The following is a 23285-nucleotide window of genomic DNA, read 5'->3' on the forward strand; positions in this document are numbered from 1 at the left end:
AAAAATCTCATCGTCGTGCTCGCACGACGATAAACCCTCACCCTACTGCCCCAAATAGATGACAAGAATAGACGTCGGAATTCCGTCCAAATCGATGAATTCGAGGACAATCGAAGCTCGGAAGCCAAACTCGAAGAAGAAGCGTCGTCATACGAGTGTCACGCCTACGAGTACTAAAGACTCCGACCTAAACTACTAGTCGGAGCAAAGGGATTCCCCTCCCATGCACCGACCGCCGGAGCGGCGGGCAATGGGCAGATGAATCCACCGTAGAGTTTTGCCCTATCCATGAAACTGGCACCACATACTCTCTAATCTTGATCTTGTTGGATCATAATTGGGCTTAGACCCATATAGACAATAATTCCTGGTTAATCTTTAAGGTCTATTTAGGTGCATGGCAAGTAGTGGAAAGTTTAGTACCATATTGCTAGTGGAGTGAGAGTGAGACCTTCTTATAAGGGCTCCTCTATCACATGTCATTTGAAGATTGGGAAGATGAGTTGCACACACGCGCTCCTCCTCCTCCGCCGCCCGCCGCACCTCGTAACGACTCGCGCGCGCCGCGGATTGTGGGAATGAGCCGGGCCGAGGATTGTTTAATTAATCTCGGATTAATTAACGAGTTGCTACAGTAGTGCCACTGTCCAAGACGTTGGACCGTGGGTTGCTCGCGTACTCCGTCACGGGCCTGAGCCCAGGTCCATCTACCTGACGGCCCATATAAGGAGGCGTGGGCCAGTGGAGTGAACCCTAACTCACTCACTCCCTCTTGCACAACCCTAGCCGACATCTACTGTTCCTCTCTCGGTGTTGCTTCCGATGATCCCATCCCCACGACCGCGCGCACGGTTCGTCAGGAGAGCAGGTGCCTTCGGAACCCTGTCGTTCAAGATCCAGCTTGGGAGAACGGCAATAAGGTTTTCGGGGAGCGTCACACGACTGCTTCCGATCTGTCCCTCTTCGTCCTCCTCCGCTTTCACCACTTCCTCTGCATTGACATCATGGTCGACGACACCGCCGCCAAGAAGAAGGCCCTGGACGACGCCGAGGTTGCTGCCGCCGTAGCAGCATTGGTCCGCCCAACTGAAGGGTATGATCTGTTCATCCCTCGTTTACTTGTTCATCTGCTAGCCGTATGCGTTGCGTCCATAGATGCTTTGTTTCTATGTACTGTACGTGCTCACATGCTTAGATATCGGGATGAGTTGCATACCGTATTTGCCATGCTTACTATTTACTCATGGATTAGTCTAATCGAAAAGGTGCTGATATTTCCAACAGATCTATACTAATTGATTTTTGTTAAATTCTTTTTTGGCACACTGGAAAAAAGATGATCTCGAGCAGGATCCCACATTACTCTCACTGACTACATGGGCCCATATGTCATATTCTTCTTCCTTTTTTCCTCTGTGTTTCTTTCCTACGAGATCTAGCCCTCAATCATGTTGTGGTCGTGGACGATGTGCTCCTCCTTGAACTTCTCCTCTGTTTTTTCCCGTGTCGTGCTTGCGATTTGGGGTCAAGCTGGTATCTGTCACCGTGGTTGAAGCACTGCTCCGGCGGAGTTGACCGGACGTCAACGGGATGGCCCGAGGCTGCTTAAAGAACCCGCGAATTCGATTCTATCACATATACACATGTGACCAAAAGGAGTAAAATTGCACGTGAAATGGTGACTTGTAGAAGCACTCATCACACTTCACTGCTCAAAGAAGGCAAATACCGCAACTGTCACCCCACCGCAGCTCGGCTGCCTCGGCGAGCTCTAGTAGTAGCTCATCCTTTGCGAGAACGACTTCACAAGCGGTGTTCCCTCGGACTCTCGGAGTTTGACGACCTCGGGATCCCACAACTCCTCGGCCACTCCAACAACACGCTCAATGAAGGCATCCCAAACCGCCCCGTCAACTGCTCGGCGATGTGGGCGCTTGGCCTCGACACCAACAACCTCACAGACTAAATTCCCTCTTGCATCAACTATCTTGACATACTCCTGATATTCCTGGCCTACCGAGTTCTTTTTTTTTATCACTTAGTGCTTGTTTGGATAGTGATACTTAGCCATGCGTTTATCAAAAACTTGTTTATAGCAGTTTTTAGTAAAATCGGTTTTGCTAGTTTTTCTATGAATAATCAGTTTATGTAGAATCATGTTTGGTGTCAAAAAGGCTAAAAGCTAGCCTATCTAATTTCTTGTTTGGATAACCATCGCTCCCGTGAGTATAGGTAGGAGCGGGCCGTGAGAAACGAGCGCATCATGAGAAGTTCAGTTACGATCCAATATATGTGAAACGTGTTTTTGGAAAAACCACTAGTAGTCGTTTTTTCATAACCATGAAATTCTGGGTTTCCTAGAAACACGTTCTTTATATCCACGGATTAGTTAGAGTACCCAAACAAGATTTTTTTTTTCTGTTGGACGGTTTTCCTAGTTTGTAGAGATTGCATTCTATATATTCTATCTACCCAAACAACCCCTTAGAGTCGTGCGAGTTCAACGTTGCATTCACGGTTTTGCATGAGAGAAATACGCGGGGGATCCTCTTTTCGACTCTCCCACTCCAGTCGTTGCTTGACTTTCTGTTACTTCGACAGTAGATGCCTCAGCTTCAGCCACATGAGTCGATTGCTTGCGCTGCATATAATGCACAAATTTCTAGTTTCTTGTTAGGCTGGCTCAATGGCTTTTTAAGAATTAGCAGCTTTTGATCTCTTTGATCCTGTTTTGGATTCAATGTGGAGACAAAGTATGTTCATAATTTTCTTCATGACTCGTTTAGGAATAACAGATTTGTGGGGTGGTTGGATTATTTCAGAAGGAACTATAACAAATCCGGGCATTTGGAGTTACGAAGGTGTGGCATGAACGCATATTGTGTTTTTTGGCTTGTGTTTCTTGGCGATCTAGCATTGGGTCTACTGGGACTTAGAAATATTCTCTAGTTGAATTTATATTTTCCAAAATGGGGTTTACCAAATTCTTTATGACTCTGAGGTTCAACCCAATCTTTTTTTTCTGATACTTAAACAAATATTAAAAAAGATAAATTTTTGTCATATCATGAAGAAATCTACCCCTCACATAGCAATAACTATAATTTAAGAAAGGGGTGAAAAAGCATATGGGAATAAACGATCAATTTGTATCAATAAACCATCGTCGAGTGAGAAATAGTCTGGATCACCAGCTAAGGTAATGACCGCTCGATGATAAAGGAGGTGGCGCGGGGGGCGGGGGGTGTAAAGAGGGGCAGGAGGTTTGCCCGGAAGAAACCACCCTTCAAAGAATGTGTAATAGCTCGCTGATCAAACAAACTCGATGGCAAGCTACCACCATCCTTCACGAAGCTAACACAACTCAAGACATCGGACCTCGGCGGCAACAAGGTTTCCACCCTGGACCCCGAGCGAGATTGGAAACTTCTCGCACCATCAGATTGTACCGATGTACTACAACCTATCACTAGTGCAGACACTACTAGAAAAACCCTACTAATGGCGCACCTAATATGGCCATTAATGGCGCATCAGTGGTGCGCCATTACTAGCACGCCATTAGTAATTTTTACTAATGGCGCACCACTAGTATCTGGTATACTAATGGCGCACCACTGGTGCGCCATTAGTATAGGCCAGGATGCGCCATTAGTATGCCTCCCAGGGGCCATGTATACCCAGGTGCTTTGGCATACTAATGGCGCATTACAACGGGATGCGCCATTAGTAACCGCGGCATACTGATGGCGCACTGTCCTGTGATGCGCCATTAGTATGCTTTGTCATACTAATGGCGCACTGTCATGTGATGCGCCATTAGTATGAATATTAGGTTTTTTTATTTTTTATTTTCTGTTTTTTGCACAGGTTATAAAATGTATAATTTGACAAAATATAGACACCACACATCAACAACAGATTCATCGAATACAATAGAAGATTAGTCTTTGAATACAATTCATCATATTAGTCTACGAATACAATTCATCATATTAGTCTCCGAATTGAAAAGACCGAACAAAGATAGAACATTATATTACAAGTCTCGAGACCGCGAGTAGCGAGTTTGTCTTCACATTACAAGTCAATATCGATCATCTAAACTACCATCACATAAAAGAGAGATGCGGTCATCACGATGAGCATCATCACTATGAAACTCGTCTTCATCCGGTTCCTCCAACGCTCCCTCCCCTCTCCCGCTAGATAGCGGGCGTATCTAGATTCGGCCTTGGCCCTAGTGGTGTACCCTGCTTCAACACATTGGAAACTGAGTTCTGACTGCTACAAATTCAGTTTTCAGATACCAGCAATCAGGAGCCTACATGGTACCATTTTGTTATCCTAGCAAGAACAACATGAGCCAAACAAGTAAATGGAAAACATGTTTCCTCAACAAGCAAAAAGGGAAAATGCAATTTATGGCACATAGATGTTGATCCACTGGCATTCATAAATTTCAAAAGAGAAAACAGCAGGCATTGCCCATGCAGTATTTACTGCTAACCAGGGAGAAGAGGTTCTTATTTTCACTCCCAACAACAAGCAGGAAAACGTCTACATCGATGCACTCGGACGAAGAAAGTGCAGCATACATATAGTTCATAACTGAGTGCACTGTGTGCAGAAACAGGAAGCTAACATAAGATTTGTCTTCTAAGAAAAAAGCTAGCATAAGATTTCTTCTCAAAAAAAATCTTCTCAAAAAAAAAGAAGCTAGCATAAGATTTCTCTTCTGAGAAAACAACTAGCATAAGATTGTGGGAAAAAAAGCTAGGACTGCATACCCCTAAAATAAACTAGGACCGCATGGCCACTATCCACTTAAACCCGGATGAGCTAATTTCACCACAAGTAAGCTAACCATCCGAGCGCTCGTTTTGCTCAAGGAAGAATATTTGGAACTTCAGCGGTCATTATTCAAGAGATGAAGAGAAGGATGCAACATTTTTTGCATCAATGGAGGTTGTCCATGAGAAGACAAGTATACCAATAACATACTGATGACATGATCACATAGTATACCAATACCATTTATATCCTAACAATATTTTCTCATCTTTTTGGCATCCTTCTTAACAATAACAATGTCCATGGTTAGAAAAACAAAACCATAAAACTCTACGTGAACTAGTCTAGAGGCATGACTGGAGATATGATTGGTGTTTATCTTTCCACACATGCAAACGGGTCTCTGAATCTAACATTCAAGAACCATTGCAATTATAGCACTAAAACAAACTTAATTCTGAACCATTGCAATTATAGCACTAACACATGCAAACGGGTCTCTGAATCTAACATTCAACTAACCTAGCACATGACCAGATCGGGCCCAGGTGATGAGCGGTAGTGGGGCACATAAGCATCAGACCGGCCACGAAACCCCGGCATCAAAACAGGGGTGGCCATCACGAAATCAAAAACCTTCATATAACTTCACACAAGTGTCCCACGCCATAAATCTTAGGGAAGCATGGCTAACAGATGTTAGCAAAGCAATATAATCCCAATAGTCTGCATTACGTAATAATACGACTAATATTCAGATTTCAGATCACCTCTAGAAATTATTATGCCTTGTGCGATGTTGCCGAGAAACATGCACAAATCAAAATCCAAAGCAAAGAAATTATCTCCATAATTGTTCTAATCAATCAAAAATTAGGTGGTACAAACTCTAGTGAGGCGATAATAATTACTCCCGCAAATTAGACTACTAGTCTGTACTAGCTAGTTTGTTGGCAGAGTACATTTTTCGGTAAATTAGTTCTTCCACCTCTGTAGCATGGGAAACTTAGCGTGAACAGATGGGCCCCAGGTGATGTCAGTGTGACAAAAACAAAAGATTATGCAGTAACTTAGCTTGACAGCCCAAGCCCATACACCCAACAAATCACACCCTTAGTGTGCAAAGCATTAACAAGGATTCTATTATGAGCTCTCCCTTAATTCCCAACAATCACAATCAACAAAGCCTTATCCTGGTGATTGAACTACAACGTTGCAGACTGTTGGCGTAAGATCTGCAGAGTGCTACAGATATCTGAAATCGGTATCTTTCTTTAGAATTTCATGGTATTGCTATCGAATCATCCTTTGATGACCTGATTTGGTAGTGACATGTGGAATAAAAATCCATGAGCAGAACACAAAAAAAGTTTCCATCTCTAACATGAACATGGAAGAAAGATTAGCCAAGAACGAATGAAACCTCATAGAGAGGAGTTAGCCAGTTAGGTTACCTCCGGCAGCTAGAAACGAAGGCGGCGACGGTCGGTGCAGTCAACCACAAGCCAGATCTGTGGTGGAAGTGGCGAATCCATTTTGAATCCGTGGCGGTAGGGCTGTATAGGAGGATAGGGGCGGAGCTGCTGGAGGCAAACGCCTCCCTTCACGACACTGGACATCGCCGCCTGTCCCGCCACTACTCCAGTCACCGACCACCATCGAGGCTACGCCGCTACGGGCGTGTGGAGGAGAACCGGCCCAAGGGGGGAAATTTGAGGTGGCTGGCGACCTGTGGAGGGAGGAGGACAGGGCAGGGCAGGGGAGCTGTTAGCCCAGCGTAGACAGGGAGGAGAGGCGCGACGGCGACCGGGGAGAGAAACTGGGGACGACCTTGCGGGCTTGTGTGTGCGAGAGCACAAGAGCGACACACGGGAACAAACTGGCTATCGAGGGCGGCGGGGCGACGGTGGTGTCGGGGCGACGCTGGGGCGGCGGGGCGACGGTGGCGTCGAGGGCGGCGGGGCGACGGTGGTGTCGGGGCGGGGCGACGGTGGCGTCGGGAGAGGAGATCGGGGAAGGGGATCGCGGGCGAGGGCGAGGGAGAGAGAGGGGATCGCGTGGAAGTAGGGGCGCACTCCGCCACGGTTACTAATGGCGCACTCCGCCACGGTGCGTCATTAGTAGTTTTGCAAAAAAAAAACATACTAATGGCGCACTCCGCCACAGTAGTATGTTTGGACAGGCGCACTAGTTCAAAAAAAAAATTGGTACTAATGGCGCACCGTGGGCCAGGTGCGCCATTAGTAGTTTCAACACTAATGGCGCATCAGAAGGTGGTGCGCCATTAGTATATACTAATGGCGCACCACTTGTCTGATGCGCCATTAGTGTCAATACCATCTATAGCCCTTTTTCTAGTAGTGAGAACCGGGCTATAGCACCGGTTTGTAAGGCTCTTTAGTGCCGGTTCTGTAGCCGGCACAAAAGGATGGGGACTAAAGGTCCCCCCCTCCCCCTTAGTACCGGTTCAGCATGAACTGCCACTAAAGGGCCATCACATGGCACGAGCCAGCACCGGGGGCGGGGAGACCCTTAGTATCGGTTGGTAACATCAACCGGTACTAAAAGGTTTAGGTTTTTTTTTTTGTGTTTTCTATTTATTTTTTTTATTTGCTGGTATTTTTCGATACTACATATTGTACATGTTATGCATATATATAAATAAAATTTCTCATAGAACCGATCATATGTATATATTAGTAATCATGCCCGTGCGTTACAACGGAAGAGAAAAATATTACATGCTTCGGGCTCAAGTACCCTTCACACACACATGCAGGTACGTTCTCCATCCGACATATTGCACACACCCACAGGCAACTTGGGTCGCCATATCCCCGCGGCTCCCTGGTCCTCTTCTTGGTAATGTGCACTGGAGATAAGATAAATCTGCCCATCCAGACTTACGAAAGCCCAATATTCAACTTTAAACCCGAGCCAATCAAAATTAGGCCCTAGCCTGAAGATAACTAATGACACAATTTGACAACGAATTTGTCCTATTGACCAGGCAACATCAAGCTGACATGCTATTTTCATCAAAACAAAATCACATATAAATATGGTCATGTTTACAGCTGAAAGGCATGCATCAATCTCAATTCTCAAATGAACTCAAGAGTAAGAAAACATTTGCACAAATGCTTTGAGCAGGCAGCAAACCCAAGCAATTTCCTAGCATCATATGCGAATTTGCTAACACATATGTAAATAGCTTGGAAAGGTGGATGAACAGCCTATAAATTTGATTTTTTCTAGCTTTTTGCAATATCACCACAAGACAGTAAGATAGACATTGAATATTATTTTGAACAATTATGTAATTTAGAAGATAGCAAACCCCTAGTTGGACAGGAGCGTTGCGAAATTACCCCTAGTAGTCCATAATCACCAATGGAAAAGAGTGCACGTGAGCAAGCAAGGCACTGATGTTATGCGTAATTCCATAAAAAAATTAAGGCTTGCATACTTACCAATCATGATAAACTCCAAACAGGTCCATGTCAAATGGTGCATAATGAACTCACAAAAAGTCTGAAGTTGTAATAAGTTTAAAAAAATGGAATGCCTTTGTAATAAATGAGTTTTTGTCCGAAACCCTGATATTTCGAAAAAGATTGTTCAGTTTGTACACGAAGTGCATCCAGTTTTTGCCATAACCCTCTCTACTTTTTTGCACATGCTATGTGGGTGAAATGATGATATCATGTCAAGTTTCAACCTTTTCAGAGTTCATTTGTAGTGCGTTTTAATTTTAAGGTCATTTAGCTCAAAACAAATCATTAAATGCATGAAAAATAGCAAATTAAGGCAGAAAGGGTTGAAAGTTGATGACGTGGCTTTGAATGATGCATAATGAACGCAAAAAAGTCTGGAGTTGTAATAAGTTTAAAAAATAAAATGCCTTTATAACAGATGAGTTTTCGTCTGAAACCTTGATACTTCGAGGAAGATTGTCCAATTTTGTACACGAAGTGCATCCAGTTTTTGCCGTAACACTCTCAACTTTTTAGCACATGCTATGTGGGGTAAATGATGATACCATGCCAAGTTTCAACTTTTTCAGAGTTCATTTGTAGTGCTTTTTAATTTCAAGGTCATTTAGCTCAAAACAAATCATTAAATGCATGAAAAATAGTAAATAAAGGCAGAAAGGGTTGAAAGTTGATGACGTGGTTTTGAATGATGCATAATGAATGCACAAAATTATAGGCCAGTGTAGGTGAGATGGAGCAGAAAAAAAGAGTGACACATGCACTAGTGGGGGTATGAAGGAGAGCCGCAATGTTCACCTGCACGTTGCTTAGCTTCAGGCCTTGAAAATGGACACATAGCTCCGTGCAGTCTACACAATTTCCTCAAGGCCTGAAGTTAAGCAACGTGCAGGTGAGCACTGCGCCTCTTCTTTATCATCGTTCCTCGTCTCTGCACTAAGGGCTTATAAACCGATGTGAGTCCCTCTCGCTTGGCGAGGTGGGACAAGCAAAAGGGACTAAAAAACCGCTGCAAAAAGAATCAACTAAAAACTCCAGTACCGGTTTGTGGCATGAACCGGTACTAAAGGTACTGATGGGGCCCCAGCCTAACAATAGCATGTCATCACCTCTTTACTATCGGTTCGTGGCATGAACCGACACTAAAGGTTCACAACGAACCGGTATTAATGAGCGCCGCCCGCCTAGCCGTTGGAACCGGTACTAATGGTAACATTAGTGCCGGTTCAGTTACAAATCGGGACTAATGCGCTTCACATTAGACCCTTTTTCTACTAGTGTATTTTCCAAGGTATTTCTTGGTCTTTTTTGCGGAGAGCTGCTCAGGTGTCCAAATGAGTTAAAATTTGAAGCGGATCTCACGCATCAAATTATCTACCACACAAAAAATTGGATTTTTTGAATTTTTCTACTATTTGTTTTGATTTTTTTTAACCGGGAACAAATGAGCCTGGGCACCGAGTTGGATTTCCGAATATGGACCACCTTTTCTCTTTATTTATTCTTTCTTTTCTTTCTCTAATTTCATCTTCATCGATAATATGCATGTGACCAGATGTATGGGGAAAAAGTAGGGACGTCGCTATGAACATGAAAATTTAAAAGATGACCGACCACTATTTACGGACGCATCCGCGGTGGGGCCAGATTTATTATTTAAAACGGAGGCAAAAGTTTTGCCTCATTGATTAATTAAGAAGAAGAGAATTTCCCAATTAATTAACGGAAAATCAGGCGAAAACAAATACAAACGAAGCACAGACTAACTACTCACTTGACAAGAAAACCACACCCGCACAGACGACCTCTACAAACTCTCTGATGACACAACATTCACAAACCTCGACGTTACTGCTACGCCATGTGAACCCCAACAAGAACACCTCGACAGAAGAGACACATACCAACCCACAATGACAACCCAATTCAAAAGGACGGGCCAAGAGACTGAAGATCATCCATCAAGCAGCAAGAAACGCCTTGCCTATGTCGGTACTCTTGCCTTTACCCACCTTCTTTTGTTTGCCTTTTATTGGTGTCCCTGCCAGGAGGCAAGCAATTGACCTGCCCAGTGAGAAGCCAGAAAAATTACGAGGAGGGTCGGGTATTGATAAACTTTGTTGGGGAGGGCCAATCCATAAAAAACACCATTTTAACGGAATTTATCACTATTACTATTCATATTAGGCTTGAATCAGCAATGTTAGGGGGGCCAGGGCCCTGGCTGGCACTCACATGTCTTCGTCAGTGGACCTGCTCAAATCAGATCTAGCAACCTTCACACTAGCGAGCAAGTCACGAAATTCTTTCGCAAAGAGAGGATCTCGATTTGGAGTAGGTGCAACCATACTTGGCTCAATAGTCATGCTACTCGCAGGTATCACCTGCTTGATGATTGCAGACGAGGGAAGGACATCAACATCTAGAACTCCGCGCACCATGACAGCGAGAGGTAGGCTAGCTGGCGTCTTCAGTTGTTCGACGAATAAAGGCCGAACGAGGCCCCACACAGCTCCTGCAGCTCACGCATGATCTGTAGCACCACTATCACAACTACATCAATGTCCAGTCCCTCATAGATTGACATCGGCAAACAGGCTCTAGCACGAGGGGAGAAACGGCCATGAAGCTCGGCTTCCTTCTGGATCTCAAAGCTGACATCAGGTACAACCAAAATACGCAATACGTGAGCGCAATACGGTGCCGGCACGTACGTCATGGCATGCGAAGAAGAAAGCGTGCCGGGCCGAAACTCGTGTAGGCCTAGAGCCCTGGAAGAACACAAGCGGGACTTGCTCGTCTGCGTGGCGGAACGAGAACCCTTGCATGGCCAGCTCTTGTCAGCCCAACGACACATGGCCACCTCTTCTCAGCCCGGTCTCATGGGCTCCGCCCATTCGCTCCCGTCCGCGCGTTCATTGACCACCGCGGAAGCCAGCAAGCGTGGCGCCCAAGCAGCTGTCATGCCGAGCGAATAAACGGAGGGCATCTATTCTCCCCCCACCCCGCGTCCTCGTGACGGCCCCCCTTTCCCCTCCCCACCCCACCAAACCAAATCAAACCATCCACACAGGGGAAAGGAACCCTACCTCGCCGGGTCCCCGACCGCCGACCGACATGGCCGCCGCCGGTTCCTCCGCCGCACCCCTCCCGGCCCCAATCTCCCTCAACGACAAGGTGGGTGCCCGCTCGCTAGGTCTCCCGGATCGAATCTGCTCCTCCGTCGGTGGGTGTTCGGCGATCTGATCTGGTTTGGTTTGGCTTGTTTGTTCGTGCCAGGCGGCGGCCGTGGGCGGCGGGGTCGGCGGCGACCGGGCGGCGGGGGGCTGCGGGGTGTGCGCGATCTGCCTCGACAGGATCCCGCTCCAGGAGACGGCGCTCGTCAAGGGCTGCGACCACGCCTACTGGTTCGACCCCTCTCTCTCTCCCCCCGACCCCCTTCCCCGCCCCTGATTTCACACTTGATAATCGATTCATGTGGTACGTGCCCTGCCTCTTTCTCGTAGATGATTTTCTCGATGTAGCTGTCTGATGATAGAGATTGCTAATTTCGATCGAATATTCCCCATTAGATTCGTACTTAGCTGTATGAACCGATGCCATGCCCGTGAATTACAAGCACTAATTTATGCACTCCAGTACACTTTTGCCCTTATCCGCTAAAATTTGGGGAGAGTGCTATTTTATTTTTGCTGCTAGTAGCTGTATTTAGCATTGCCAGCCCACCCACCCTATTAAAGGTCTTCTCATTATTTATGAACTGAGCCTAATTTGTAAGCTTTGGGTGCTTGGTATGGATTCTAGCATGTTACCCATCTTGGTTTCCATATGGATTCTAGCATGTTACCCATCTTGGTTTCCATATGGATTCTAGCATGTGTACACTTTTTTTTGCGGGTGAATTCTAGCACGTTACCCATCTTGGTTTCCATGGGCAGCTCCTTATTTGTCTTCCGATAACCATGTTTCGTATTCCAGGGTTGTTGACACTATTTATGGTTGTGATCAGTGATGAACCGGTTCTAATGTGTATTCTTCTGGTAATTGGTGATGGAGTATAATATGTTCCTTATCTTGGTTTGCATGTGCAGTTGGCTGTCTATTTCCTTCCAACCAACCACGTTCCATATTCAAGAGTTGTTTAGTTGTCAACATCCCTGATGGGGTCGAGGATTTATCTGATACTTGTATGCTAAAATGATTCTCTTGTGAGATACGGAGATTCTATATGTATGCATCGACATTGACCTGAAGAACCACTTATGTTATTGTTATTTGCTAAGCACTTTATGTGGGAATTTCATTAGTTAGTAAATCACTTTTTTTTGGCAATAGACATTGATGTTGATACATATTTCACAACTAAATTTTGCTCTTTTATGATAATTGTTTTGTTTGTGAACGATGCTCACTTATTTTTCCGTTATGTGCATGCAGCGTCACTTGCATTCTGAGGTGGGCATCCTACAAGCAGACACCAGTATGCCCGCAATGCAAGCACCCGTTTGAGTTCCTCAGTGTGCACCGCTCTCTTGATGGCTGGTAACCCCTTTATTGTTTCTTTAGTATGTGGTGGGCTCATTTATTTCCTTTATACTTCTGGCTTGATGTTTGTTTCTTTTCTTCAGCCTTCATGACTACATGTTCGATGAGAGCGTTTGTCTTCTTCTGAGAGCCACTTGGTTTAAGCCTCTGGTCGTAGAGGCTCACGAGGAGGCTCAGGAGGAAGAAGACATTTACCGCAGTTACCAATATGATGATGGCGATGAGGATGACCTTTATGAGGAATACATAAGCAGGTCACCGAGCATTCGAATTGGCAACAGGAGGTGGGGTGACAATGGGTACGTCAGAGGGGGCAGGAGGGAGGCCAGGCCAGTAGTGATCCCTCCTGTTGTTGATGCTGTTCCATCCAGGACTCCCAAGAAGAAAGAGGGATCAGCATCAGGTTCAGGATCAGGTTCAGTGTCCAAGGATGTCGCAGGACGGCGGGCAAGAAGGGCTCAGAAGCGAGAGGCTGCTGACAAGGCGGCTGCAGAGAAGCACCTCAAGCTCCTGCAGAGGCTGGGCCGCGGGAAAACTCCCGAAGCGCCACCTGAAGCACCGGAATCACTTGAGGTTGGTCCTCCAGAGTCACTCGAGGTTGGTCCTCCTGTGATCGAGTGATCCATCAGCCTCTGTAGATAACGGTGCTGCGGGGAACGCTGCAGCCCCTGGGAGCCCCTCCAATAATTCTCCCGGTGCGAAGAAGAGGAAACCGGGCCTTGTATCCTGGCAACTTTGTCGCGTTGTACAGTAATTTAGCTTCGAGTCACTCGTTAGGTCGGTCATCGGAGCTGCTACCCAGTCTGCTCCAGATGCAGCGATGTGGTTGGTCGGTCGGTTTATCCCACACTGATAGTTGTTTAATTCAAAAAGGTCATGTACTCGTGTCGTATTAGGGGGGCACAAAAATTGCTTGCTGTGCTAATTTTCCTGGCAATGTGGCAATTCTGGTAGGTTGTTACATCCATCTACCCAAAAAGAAAATGGAATGGGGGAACAGAGTCTTACTGTGAATACACTTTGCTTACTGAGTTAGATGGTGTTGTCACTGCTCGGTGCCTAGTTTGCACTTTTTTTTTTGTGTTCGTAACTACAGACCTGTGGTGGTTGTGATTCCCTCTGGATAGTTTTCATTGGTGCAAGTTGTTTGGTACCATCATATTTTCTGTCCAAGTTTATCTGGAGTACCTGAACCTGGCAAGTCAGCTCGCCGACTAACTTTTCTGTGGAGAACTTCGCTGAGCTTTATTGATAAACAGCGACGTTTGATTTTTATAAGGTCATGAGTTACTCCAAGTCAAATGGCGGCCAATAGAGAGGGAATATGGCTAGGCTCTTAGATTCGGTGTCCAAACACACTTTTATTTTTCTGTTCAACTTCCTTGTTTGGATGGAAAACACAAAATCAATTGCTATCCATGTTGGTGGCCTTTGTTGAGGATGTCATATACCCAGGGTGTCTCACCGAGGGGAGCCCGGTAGAACACCTGCCAGAGGGCTCACAAGGCCCAGCGACGCAATCATCTTGACCTCCAAGCTGTCATCTAGATAAAACCCTAATCTCCATCTGTATATAAAGGGAGGCTAAAGGGCTCTCATTCCCATCTATTTATCTTTTTTCTTGAAAGATCCAGCGTCGCTGACATTCATTGATAGTAGCATCTTTTTTTTAAAAGATCCAGCGTCGCTGACATTCATTGATAATAGCAGAAAGCAACGGAAAACAACAAGGTGGTGAAGGTTCTATGACCAGAAGATCCGAAGATCAAAAGAAAAAGAAAAACAGCCTTAATGGCTGCAACAGAACACTCCATACAATCCACATTAAACAACGCAACTCCGACTCTGACGATGAACTACAAAGAAATGAGGCAAGGTTGGTATCACGGGGGATCACTGAACGAGCCACCTAACACGCGTCATCGTATACCAGCGGGCCCCCACCGCTGCTTCGACTTCACACCGCTAGGCAGTCGAGGCATTCCCACGGACACGCCGAAGAAGAAGAGCCGACTACCACGACCAAAGCCGCGCCTCCGACGTTGCTCACCACCGTCATCGTTGCCACAGAAGCCACGGTGTACGCCCAGTCGTAGGAAGCAACACAGGGATCAAATTCTTCAAGACGGCGCCCTAAAAAGGGGAACGACGTTGAAGACGACGCCACAGCCCGATCCCAAAGCAGGATCTGGGCTTTCACCCGAAGGACTTGATCCGGGAGTAGAGGCTGTGAAGATTCCCGACGACACCTCCAAGAAGGATAGCGACGCCCACAGGCGCCATCGCCGCCAGCCGGTCAGCATCGGCCAGGCTTTCACCAGGTGCAACCACTCCCACACAGCAGACCGAGGTCGACTCATACCTCCATTGGACCGCGCACCCCCCACACAACGAGCACGCCACTGCTGTGTAGGGCCACCCGCAAACCTCCTCATCGACGGGCCTGCAGAGACCAGATCGGGTCTTGCACCCCGCATACAACCGCGGCCGGAGCCACCCTACTCCCATCTATTTATCAGATAGACAATTGTCAATATTTATCTCATCTACGCAATTGTATATCACTCACACGATCTATCCCTATACCATGAATAACAAACATGAGCAGGATATAGCGTATTACTCTTTGGAGGCCTGAACTTGGGTAAATTCATGGTGCTATCTTCGATATGTGACTTCCAACTATGCAAGGACCCATACTGATGGATCTGACGTTTTTCTTCACCGTAAGGTGGTGCGCCAGGCACATGGCGTGTCAGTTGGAGACTGATCTCAGATCGGATCTTCCCCAGCCTCCAGCGGCCTCCCGTCGGAGGATAGCCTTACCTTTGGCTCCCTCACCTTCACCTTCGCTGGGTAGGCCGGGTCAGTGTTAGGGTTTAGTTTCACTAGTATGCCTCTACTTGACTAGCTCATTGATTAAAGATGGTTGAGTTTCCTAACAATAGACATGAGTTGTCATTTGATTAACGGGATCACATCATTAGGAGAATGATGTGATTGACTTGACCCATTCCTTTAGCTTAGCACTTGATCGTTTAGTTTACTTCTATTGCTTTCTTCATGACTTATACATGTTCCTATGACTATGAGATTATGCAACTCCCAAATACCGGAGGAACACTTTGTGTGCTACCAAACATCACAACATAACTGGGTGATTATAAAGGTGTTCTACAGGTGTCTCCGATGGTGTTCGTGGAGTTGGCATAGATCAAGAATAGGATTTGTCACTCCGATTATCGAAGAGGTATCTCTGGGCCCTCTCGGTAATGCACATCACTATAAGCCTTGCAAGAAATGTGACTAATGAGTTAGTTGCGGGATGATGCATTACGGAACGAGTAAAGAGACTTACCGGTAACGAGATTGATCTAGGTATTGAGATACCGACGATTGAATCTCGAGCAAGTAACATACCGATGAAAAAGGGAACAACGTATGTTGTTATGCGGTTTGACCAATATAGATCTTCGTAGAATATGTAGGAACCAATATGATCATCCAGGTTCCGCTATTGGTTATTGACCGGAGACATGTCTCGGTCATGTCTACATAGTTCTCGAACCCGTAGGGTCCGCACGCTTAAAGTTCTGTGACGATCGGTATTATGAGTTTACATGTTTTGATGTACCGAAGGTAGTTCGGAGTCCCGGATATGATCACAGACATGACGAGGAGTCTCGAAATGGTTGAGACATAAAGATTGATATATTGGAAGCCTACATTTGGACATCGGAAGAGTTCCGGGTGAAATCGGGATTTTACTGGAGTGCCGGAGGGGTTACCGGAACCCCCCGGGGGTTAGTGGGCCTTGTTGGGCCCTAGTGGAGCGAGAGAGAGGGGCCGGCCAGGGCAGGCCGCGCGCCCTCCCCCTCTGGTCCGAATTGGACTAGGAAGGGGGGGGCGCCCCCCTTTGCTTCTCCTTCTCCACCTTCCTTCCCCCCTCCTAGTAGGAGTAGGAAAGAGGGGAGTCCTACTCCTACTAGGAGGAGGAGGACTCCTCCTGGCACGCCCTACAGGGCCAGCCGGCCTCCCCCCTACTCCTTTATATACAGGAGCAGGGGGCACCCTAGGACACACAAGTTGATCATTGATCTCTCCCAACCGCACGTGTGCGGTGCCCCCCTCCACCATAATCCACCTCGGTCATATCGTAGTGGTGCTTAGGCGAAGCTCTGCGACGGTAGCTTCATCAAAATCGTCACCACGCCGTCGTGCTGACGAAACTCTCCCTCGAGCTCTACTGGATCGTGAGTTCGTGGGACGTCACCAGCTGAACATGTGCTGAACGCGGAGGTGCCGTACGTTCGGTACTAAGGATCGGTCGATCGTGAAGACGTACGACTACATCAACCGCGTTGTCATAACGCTTCCGCTTAACGGTCTACAAGGGTATGTGGACGACACTCTCCCCTCTCGTTGCTACGCATCACCATGATCTTGCGTGTGCGTGGGAAATTTTTGAAATTACCACGTTCCCCAACAGTGGCATCTGAGCCAGGTTTATGCGTAGATGTTATATGCACGAGTAGAACACAAGTGAGTTGTGGGCGATACAAGTCATACTGCTTACCAGCATGTCATACTTTGGTTCGGCGGTATTATTGGATGAAGCGGCCCGGACCGACATTACGCGTACGCTTACGCGAGACTGGTTCTACCGACGTGCTTAGCACACAGGTGGTTGGCGGGTGTCAGTTTCTCCAACTTTAGTTGAACCGAGTGTGACTACACCCGGTCCTTGAGAAGATTAAAACAACACTAACTTGACGAACTATCGTTGTGGTTTTGATGCGTAGGTAAGAACTGTTCTTTCCCAGCCCGTATCAGCCACGTAAAACATGCAACAACAAAGTAGAGGACGTCTAACTTGTTTTTGCAGGGCATGTTGTGATGTGATATGGTCAAGACATGATGCTATATTTATTGTATGAGATGATCATGTTTTGTAGCGGAGTTATCGGCAACTGGCAGGAGCCATATGGTTGTCGCTTTATTGTATGCAATGCAATCGCCCTGTAATTGCTTTACTTTATCACTAAGCGGTAGCGATAGTCATAGAAGCAATAGTTGGCGAGACGACAACGATGCTACGATGGAGATCAAGGTGTCACGCCGGTGACAATGGTGATCATGACGGTGCTTTGGAGATGGAGATCAAAGGCACAAGATGATGATGACCATATCATATCACTTATATTGATTGCATGTGATGTTTATCCTTTATGCATCTTATTCTGCTTTGTTTGACGGTAGCATTATAAGATGATCTCTCACTACATTTCAAGGTAAAAGTGTTCTCCATGAGTATGCATCGTTGCCAAAGTTCGTCGTGCCGAAACACCACGTGATGATCGGGTGTGATAAGCTCAACGTTCATCTACAACGGGCGTAAGACAGTTTTAGACACGCAGAATACTCGGGTTAAACTTTACGAGCCTAGCATATGCAGATATGGCCTCGAAACACTGAGACCGAAAGGTCGAGCGTGAATCATATAGTAGATATGATCAACATAGTGATGTTCACCATTGAAAACTACTCCATCTCACGTGATGATCAGTTATGGTTTAGTTTATATGGATCACGTGATCACTTACATGATTAGAGGGATATCTATCTAAGTGGGAGTTCTTAAGTAATATGATTAATTGAATTTAAATTTATCATGAACGAAGTACCTGATAGTATTTTGCTTGTCTATGTTGTTGTAGATAGATGACCCGTGTTGTTGTTCTGTTGAATTTTAATGCGTTCCTTGAGAAAGCAAAGTTGAAAGATGATGGTGGCAATTACACGGGCTGGGTCCGTAACTTGAGGATTATCCTTATTGCTGCACAGAAGAGTTGCGTCCTGGAAGCACCGCTAGGTGCCAGGCCTGCTGTAGATGCTGCTGATGACGTTAAGAACGTCTCGCAGAGTAAAGCTGATGACTATTCAATAGTTCAGTGTGCCATGCTTTACGGCTTAGAACCGGGACCTCAACGATGTTTTGAACGTCATGGAGCATATGAGATGTTCCAGGAGTTGAAGTTAATATTTCAAGCAAATGCCCGGATTGAGAGATATGAAGTCTCCAATAAGTTCTACATCTGCAAGATGGAGGAGAATAGTTCTGTCAGTGAACATATACTCAGAATGTCTGGGTACCATAACCACTTGACTCAACTGGGAGTTAATCTTCCTGTTGACAGTGTCATTGACAGAGTTCTTCAATCACCGCCACCAAGCTACCAGAGCTTCGTGATGAACTATAATATGCAAGGGATGAATAAGACAATTTCCGAGCTCTTCGCAATGCTAAAGGCGACGGAGATAGAAATAAAAAAGGAGCATCAAGTGTTGATGGTCAACAAGACCACCAGTTTCAAGAAAAAAGATAAAGGGAAGAAGAAGGGAAACTTCAAAAAGAACGGCAAATAAGTTGCTGCTCAGGAGAAGAAACCCAAGTCTGGACCTAAGCCCGAGACTGAGTGCTTCTACTGCAAACAGACTGGTCACTGAAAGCGGAACTGCCCCAAGTATTTGGCGGATAAGAAGGATGGCAAGGTGAACAAAGGTATATGTGATATACATGTTATTGATGTGTACCTTACTAGAGCTCGCAGTAGCACCTGGGTATTTGATATTGGTTCTGTTGCTAATATTTGCAACTCGAAACAGGGACTACGGATTAAGCGAAGACTGGCTAAGGATGAGGTGGCAATGCATGCGGGAAATGGTTCCAAAGTCGATGTAATCGCCGTCGGCACACTACCTCTACATCTACCTTCGAGATTTGTTTTAGACCTGAATAATTGTTATTTGGTGCCAGCGTTAAGCATGAACATTATATCTGGATCTTGTTTGATGCGAGACAGTGATTCATTTAAATCTGAGAATAATGGTTGTTCTATTTATATGAGTAATATCTTTTATGGTCATGCACCCTTGAAGAGTGGTCTATTTGTGATGAATCTCGATAGTAGTGATACACATATTCATAATGTTGAAGCCAAAAGATGCAGAGTTGATAATGATAGTGTAACTTATTTGTGGCACTGCCGTTTGGGTCATATTGGTGTAAAGTGCATGAAGAAACTCCATACTGATGGACTTCTGGAATCACTTGATTATGAATCACTTGGTACTTGCGAACCATGCCTCATGGGCAAGATGACTAAAACGCCTTTCTCTGAAACAATGGAGCGAGCAACGGATTTGTTGGAAATCATACATACTGATGTACGTGGTCCGATGAATATTGAGGCTCGCGGCGAGTATCGTTATTTTCTCACCTTGATAGATGATTTGAGTAGATATGGGTATATCTACTTAATGAAACATAAGACTGAAACATATGAAAAGTTCAAAGAATTTCAGAGTGAAGTGGAAAGTCATCGTAACAAGAAAAAAAGTTTTCTACGATCTGATCGTGAAGGAGAATATTTGAGTTACGAGTTTGGTCTACATTTGAAACAATGCGGAATAGTTTCGCAATTCACGCCACCCAGAACACCACATCGTATGGTGTGTCCGAACGTCGTAATCGTACTCTACTATATATGGTGCGATCTATGATGTCTTTTACTGATTTACCGCTATCATTTTGAGGTTATGCTTTAGAGACGGCTGCATTCACATTAAATAGGGCACCATCCATGGATTCCGCAAGTACCACATCCTCACCAAGGGCTTCTCCAACCTCAACGCGATGGTAATTTTTTATTTTCTCCCGTCTCTCTGTGGTTCCCGCCAGTTCACTCAATCGGCCCTGTTCGTATTTGCGAGACAGGCAGACACTGCAGGCTAAGAAAAATGGAGACTTCCAATTCTGGGTGTTCTTGTTTGTGGTTATGCGGTACAACTTTCTCATATGTGGTTGGTTGATGGAACCTATATATTCCCGATTCTTTGGAATAGATATTCTGCTTGTGCTTTAGTAATATGGTGGTGATTTCATCTTATACCTATGGACAATAAATGTGTTGTTTGGAAATTTTTGTTTTTATATGTTCTGCTCAGGACCGACTTTCAGTAAAGATTAAGGTGTCTGTGTTTTAGAAAAAGATACCAATTATCTAACAATTTCATTTGAAGTATTATATTCAATGCACCGTTATGTTCTGCTTGCACCTATGTACATGCTAACGGCCGGCTGGCCGCAACTAATTAGTCATTAGCCCACATGTTAAATTGTTAATAACTAGCACCAAATTAGAGAATCCCAAAGCTAGCAGGCAATAGCTCATGTCGATCGTGGCTGGCTTATTTTGATCGACGAATCGATCAGATGGTGACATGTGTACGTTCTGCACTTTCACATGCTGGATATAGTAACTTCGGTTCAGACTTGATTGTCGCCGTCATCCTAGAGCATAGTAGCAGTTGTTGCTAGCAGCCTAATGCTTGTGCATTGGTCTTCAGAATAGTGTGTTTGTTGTGTGTCATCTTCCACGATGCATTGATCCTTGGAGTCTTTGATCCTAGCATCACAACTCATGCGAGTGAATCCTAAACTTAAGGTATATCATTACAAATTAATATTGTTTTTAGACTTCTAAAGAGTGTTTGTTAGTATTTTTGTTAGATCTACTTAAATGTGCATTCAAGTGCTTAATGAATCCATCATTCTTTACAGGATCAAAATTTCTTAAATATTCATCTTTGGGAGAAAGTTCAGGGCAGGGCTACTTCTGTAGAAGGAGATGTGACTTCATGAATAATGTTGGATGGTAAAGGTGTAGGTGATTTAAGTTACATAATATGCAATGTAATTTCGAAACTCATGTTGAAAAGATTATGTATTCACTATTTAGATTAGTATTATTGTCAAGCATGTATATAAATGAAAATCACTAGAAAACGCACTTGTCAACATTTAATATAGCCACCTGATTTAGCTTTGTGCGAATTATTTTCTATCAACTTCCAGTATTTCTGGATTTTTTAATCTCTGCATTTCTATGCACTATTTTGGTAACTACAGACCTATGTTTTTTAATGTAGCATGCTTTGTTTGTCGACGCACATATTTTTTGGGCATGTACATCCCTTTATCTTCATTATATTTTTATAAGGTGTTTAATAACTCAATTTACATATGAATGGTCTCTTCATAAGGCTTCCTTTTCTCTGTCTATAAAGTTGAGTGCTATAGCTGGGACTGTAAAGAAGTATTCAAATTATGATATATCAAAGCCCTTCAGAGATGATGATGTACAACTAATGTGTTCAGAGATGCGACGATTATTCTCGATCTTGCTTTGACTTGAGTGTTCAGAGAAGTAAAACTTCAACTAATGTGTTTAGTGAAGCAACATATTGTATCTGAAGTGAAACTTTCTCTATTATATGGAGATGTGAGCATCAAACAAACATCCATCTAAAGATAAGGTATGCTCATTTCTCTATTGTTGGAATTCAACATGGCTGAGCAACAATCTAGTATAGATCATTCTTTTTGCAATATGAATGCTTATTGTATTTCATGCTTAGTTTGGGAAATCTAAACAAGAATGTTGCTCTTGCTACACTCCAAAGTACCGACCTAGAATGTAAAACAAAAATTGAGGGTGTTGAACTTGGTAATTGATTCTAGGTTGATAGGGCCACTAAAACAAAACCATTGGTCATATAGCAAGATTAACTCTCACATGGCCTTGAATCTTTGTATGTTGCTCTTTGTTTAAATTTTACTGCCCTATTAACTTATATTTATTTTATGTCACCTTATTTTTTCTCATTTCTTTGTTGTTGTAGATTGCCAAGGTAAATCGATGATGCATGGCTCACGAGTTGATTGAAAGATCAAGGAGGTGGCTACTACTAGATAGTTTTAGATTAGATTTTAGAATGTCATTCAGGTCAATGTTTCATACATTATGTTTTAGATGGCCAACACGTTGATTGCAAGGCTGTGAATCAGACTACTACTAGATAGTTTCACATATTGTAATCCTTGTATATGTTCTTTGTAAAGCAACAATGTTGAGTTAATATATGTGACCTTTCTAATTATTATGTTTGTGTGTCCTGTGCATTGTCAGCATTAGCATAATAGTTCAGAATGTTGACATAAAAATACCATTAATTGTCCAAGCAATGGCAAATTTCTTCTAGGAATTATAAGGATCCTCTTATGTGCAAGTCACCAACGCATATGAAGTGTTGTTATCTTCTAGCTATATACGTTCCTGTCTTACAACACATATTCACACCGGTTACCAACGCATTTATATATGTTGTTGTAGACCTTTGCAACGCCACCAACAACAACGCATATAAATCCGTTGGTGTAGACCTTAGCAACGCTTATATGGACATAAGACAATGCATCGATGCGTTGCTGAAGGGGGGTTCTTGTTGTAGTGATAGTGTCACTAGTATGCCTCTACTTGACTAGCACATTGATCAAAGATGGTTGAGTTTCCTAACCAAAGACATGAGTTGTCATTTGATTAACGGGAT

At 44.6% G+C, this 23285-nt stretch overlaps 1 protein-coding gene across 1 annotated transcript; it reads left to right on the forward strand.

Moving 5' to 3' along the window:
• The first annotated feature begins 10911 nt into the window (after positions 1–10911).
• LOC123057253 (uncharacterized) lies at positions 10912–13868 on the forward strand. The gene is made up of 5 exons (XM_044480326.1): positions 10912–10998; positions 11223–11465; positions 11568–11695; positions 12726–12830; positions 12917–13868. The coding sequence occupies exons 1-5, from the start codon at positions 10912–10914 to the stop codon at positions 13452–13454; spliced, it is 1101 nt and encodes a 366-aa protein (XP_044336261.1). The 3' UTR covers positions 13455–13868.
• The last annotated feature ends 9417 nt before the right edge of the window (positions 13869–23285 follow it).

This window comes from Triticum aestivum, chromosome 3A, assembly GCF_018294505.1.
Source record: "Triticum aestivum cultivar Chinese Spring chromosome 3A, IWGSC CS RefSeq v2.1, whole genome shotgun sequence".
Classification (NCBI taxonomy): Eukaryota; Viridiplantae; Streptophyta; class Magnoliopsida; order Poales; family Poaceae; genus Triticum; species Triticum aestivum.

Excerpts from the sequence above, each read along its gene's own strand:
- LOC123057253 (XM_044480326.1), top strand. The coding sequence starts at position 10,912 with ATGAAGCTCGGCTTCCTTCTGGATCTCAAAGCTGACATCAGGTACAAC. Across the intron at positions 11,696-12,725 it reads GGCTGCGACCACGCCTACTG|CGTCACTTGCATTCTGAGGT; the intron begins GTTCGACCCCTC and ends ATGTGCATGCAG. Across the intron at positions 12,831-12,916 it reads CACCGCTCTCTTGATGGCTG|CCTTCATGACTACATGTTCG; the intron begins GTAACCCCTTTA and ends TCTTTTCTTCAG.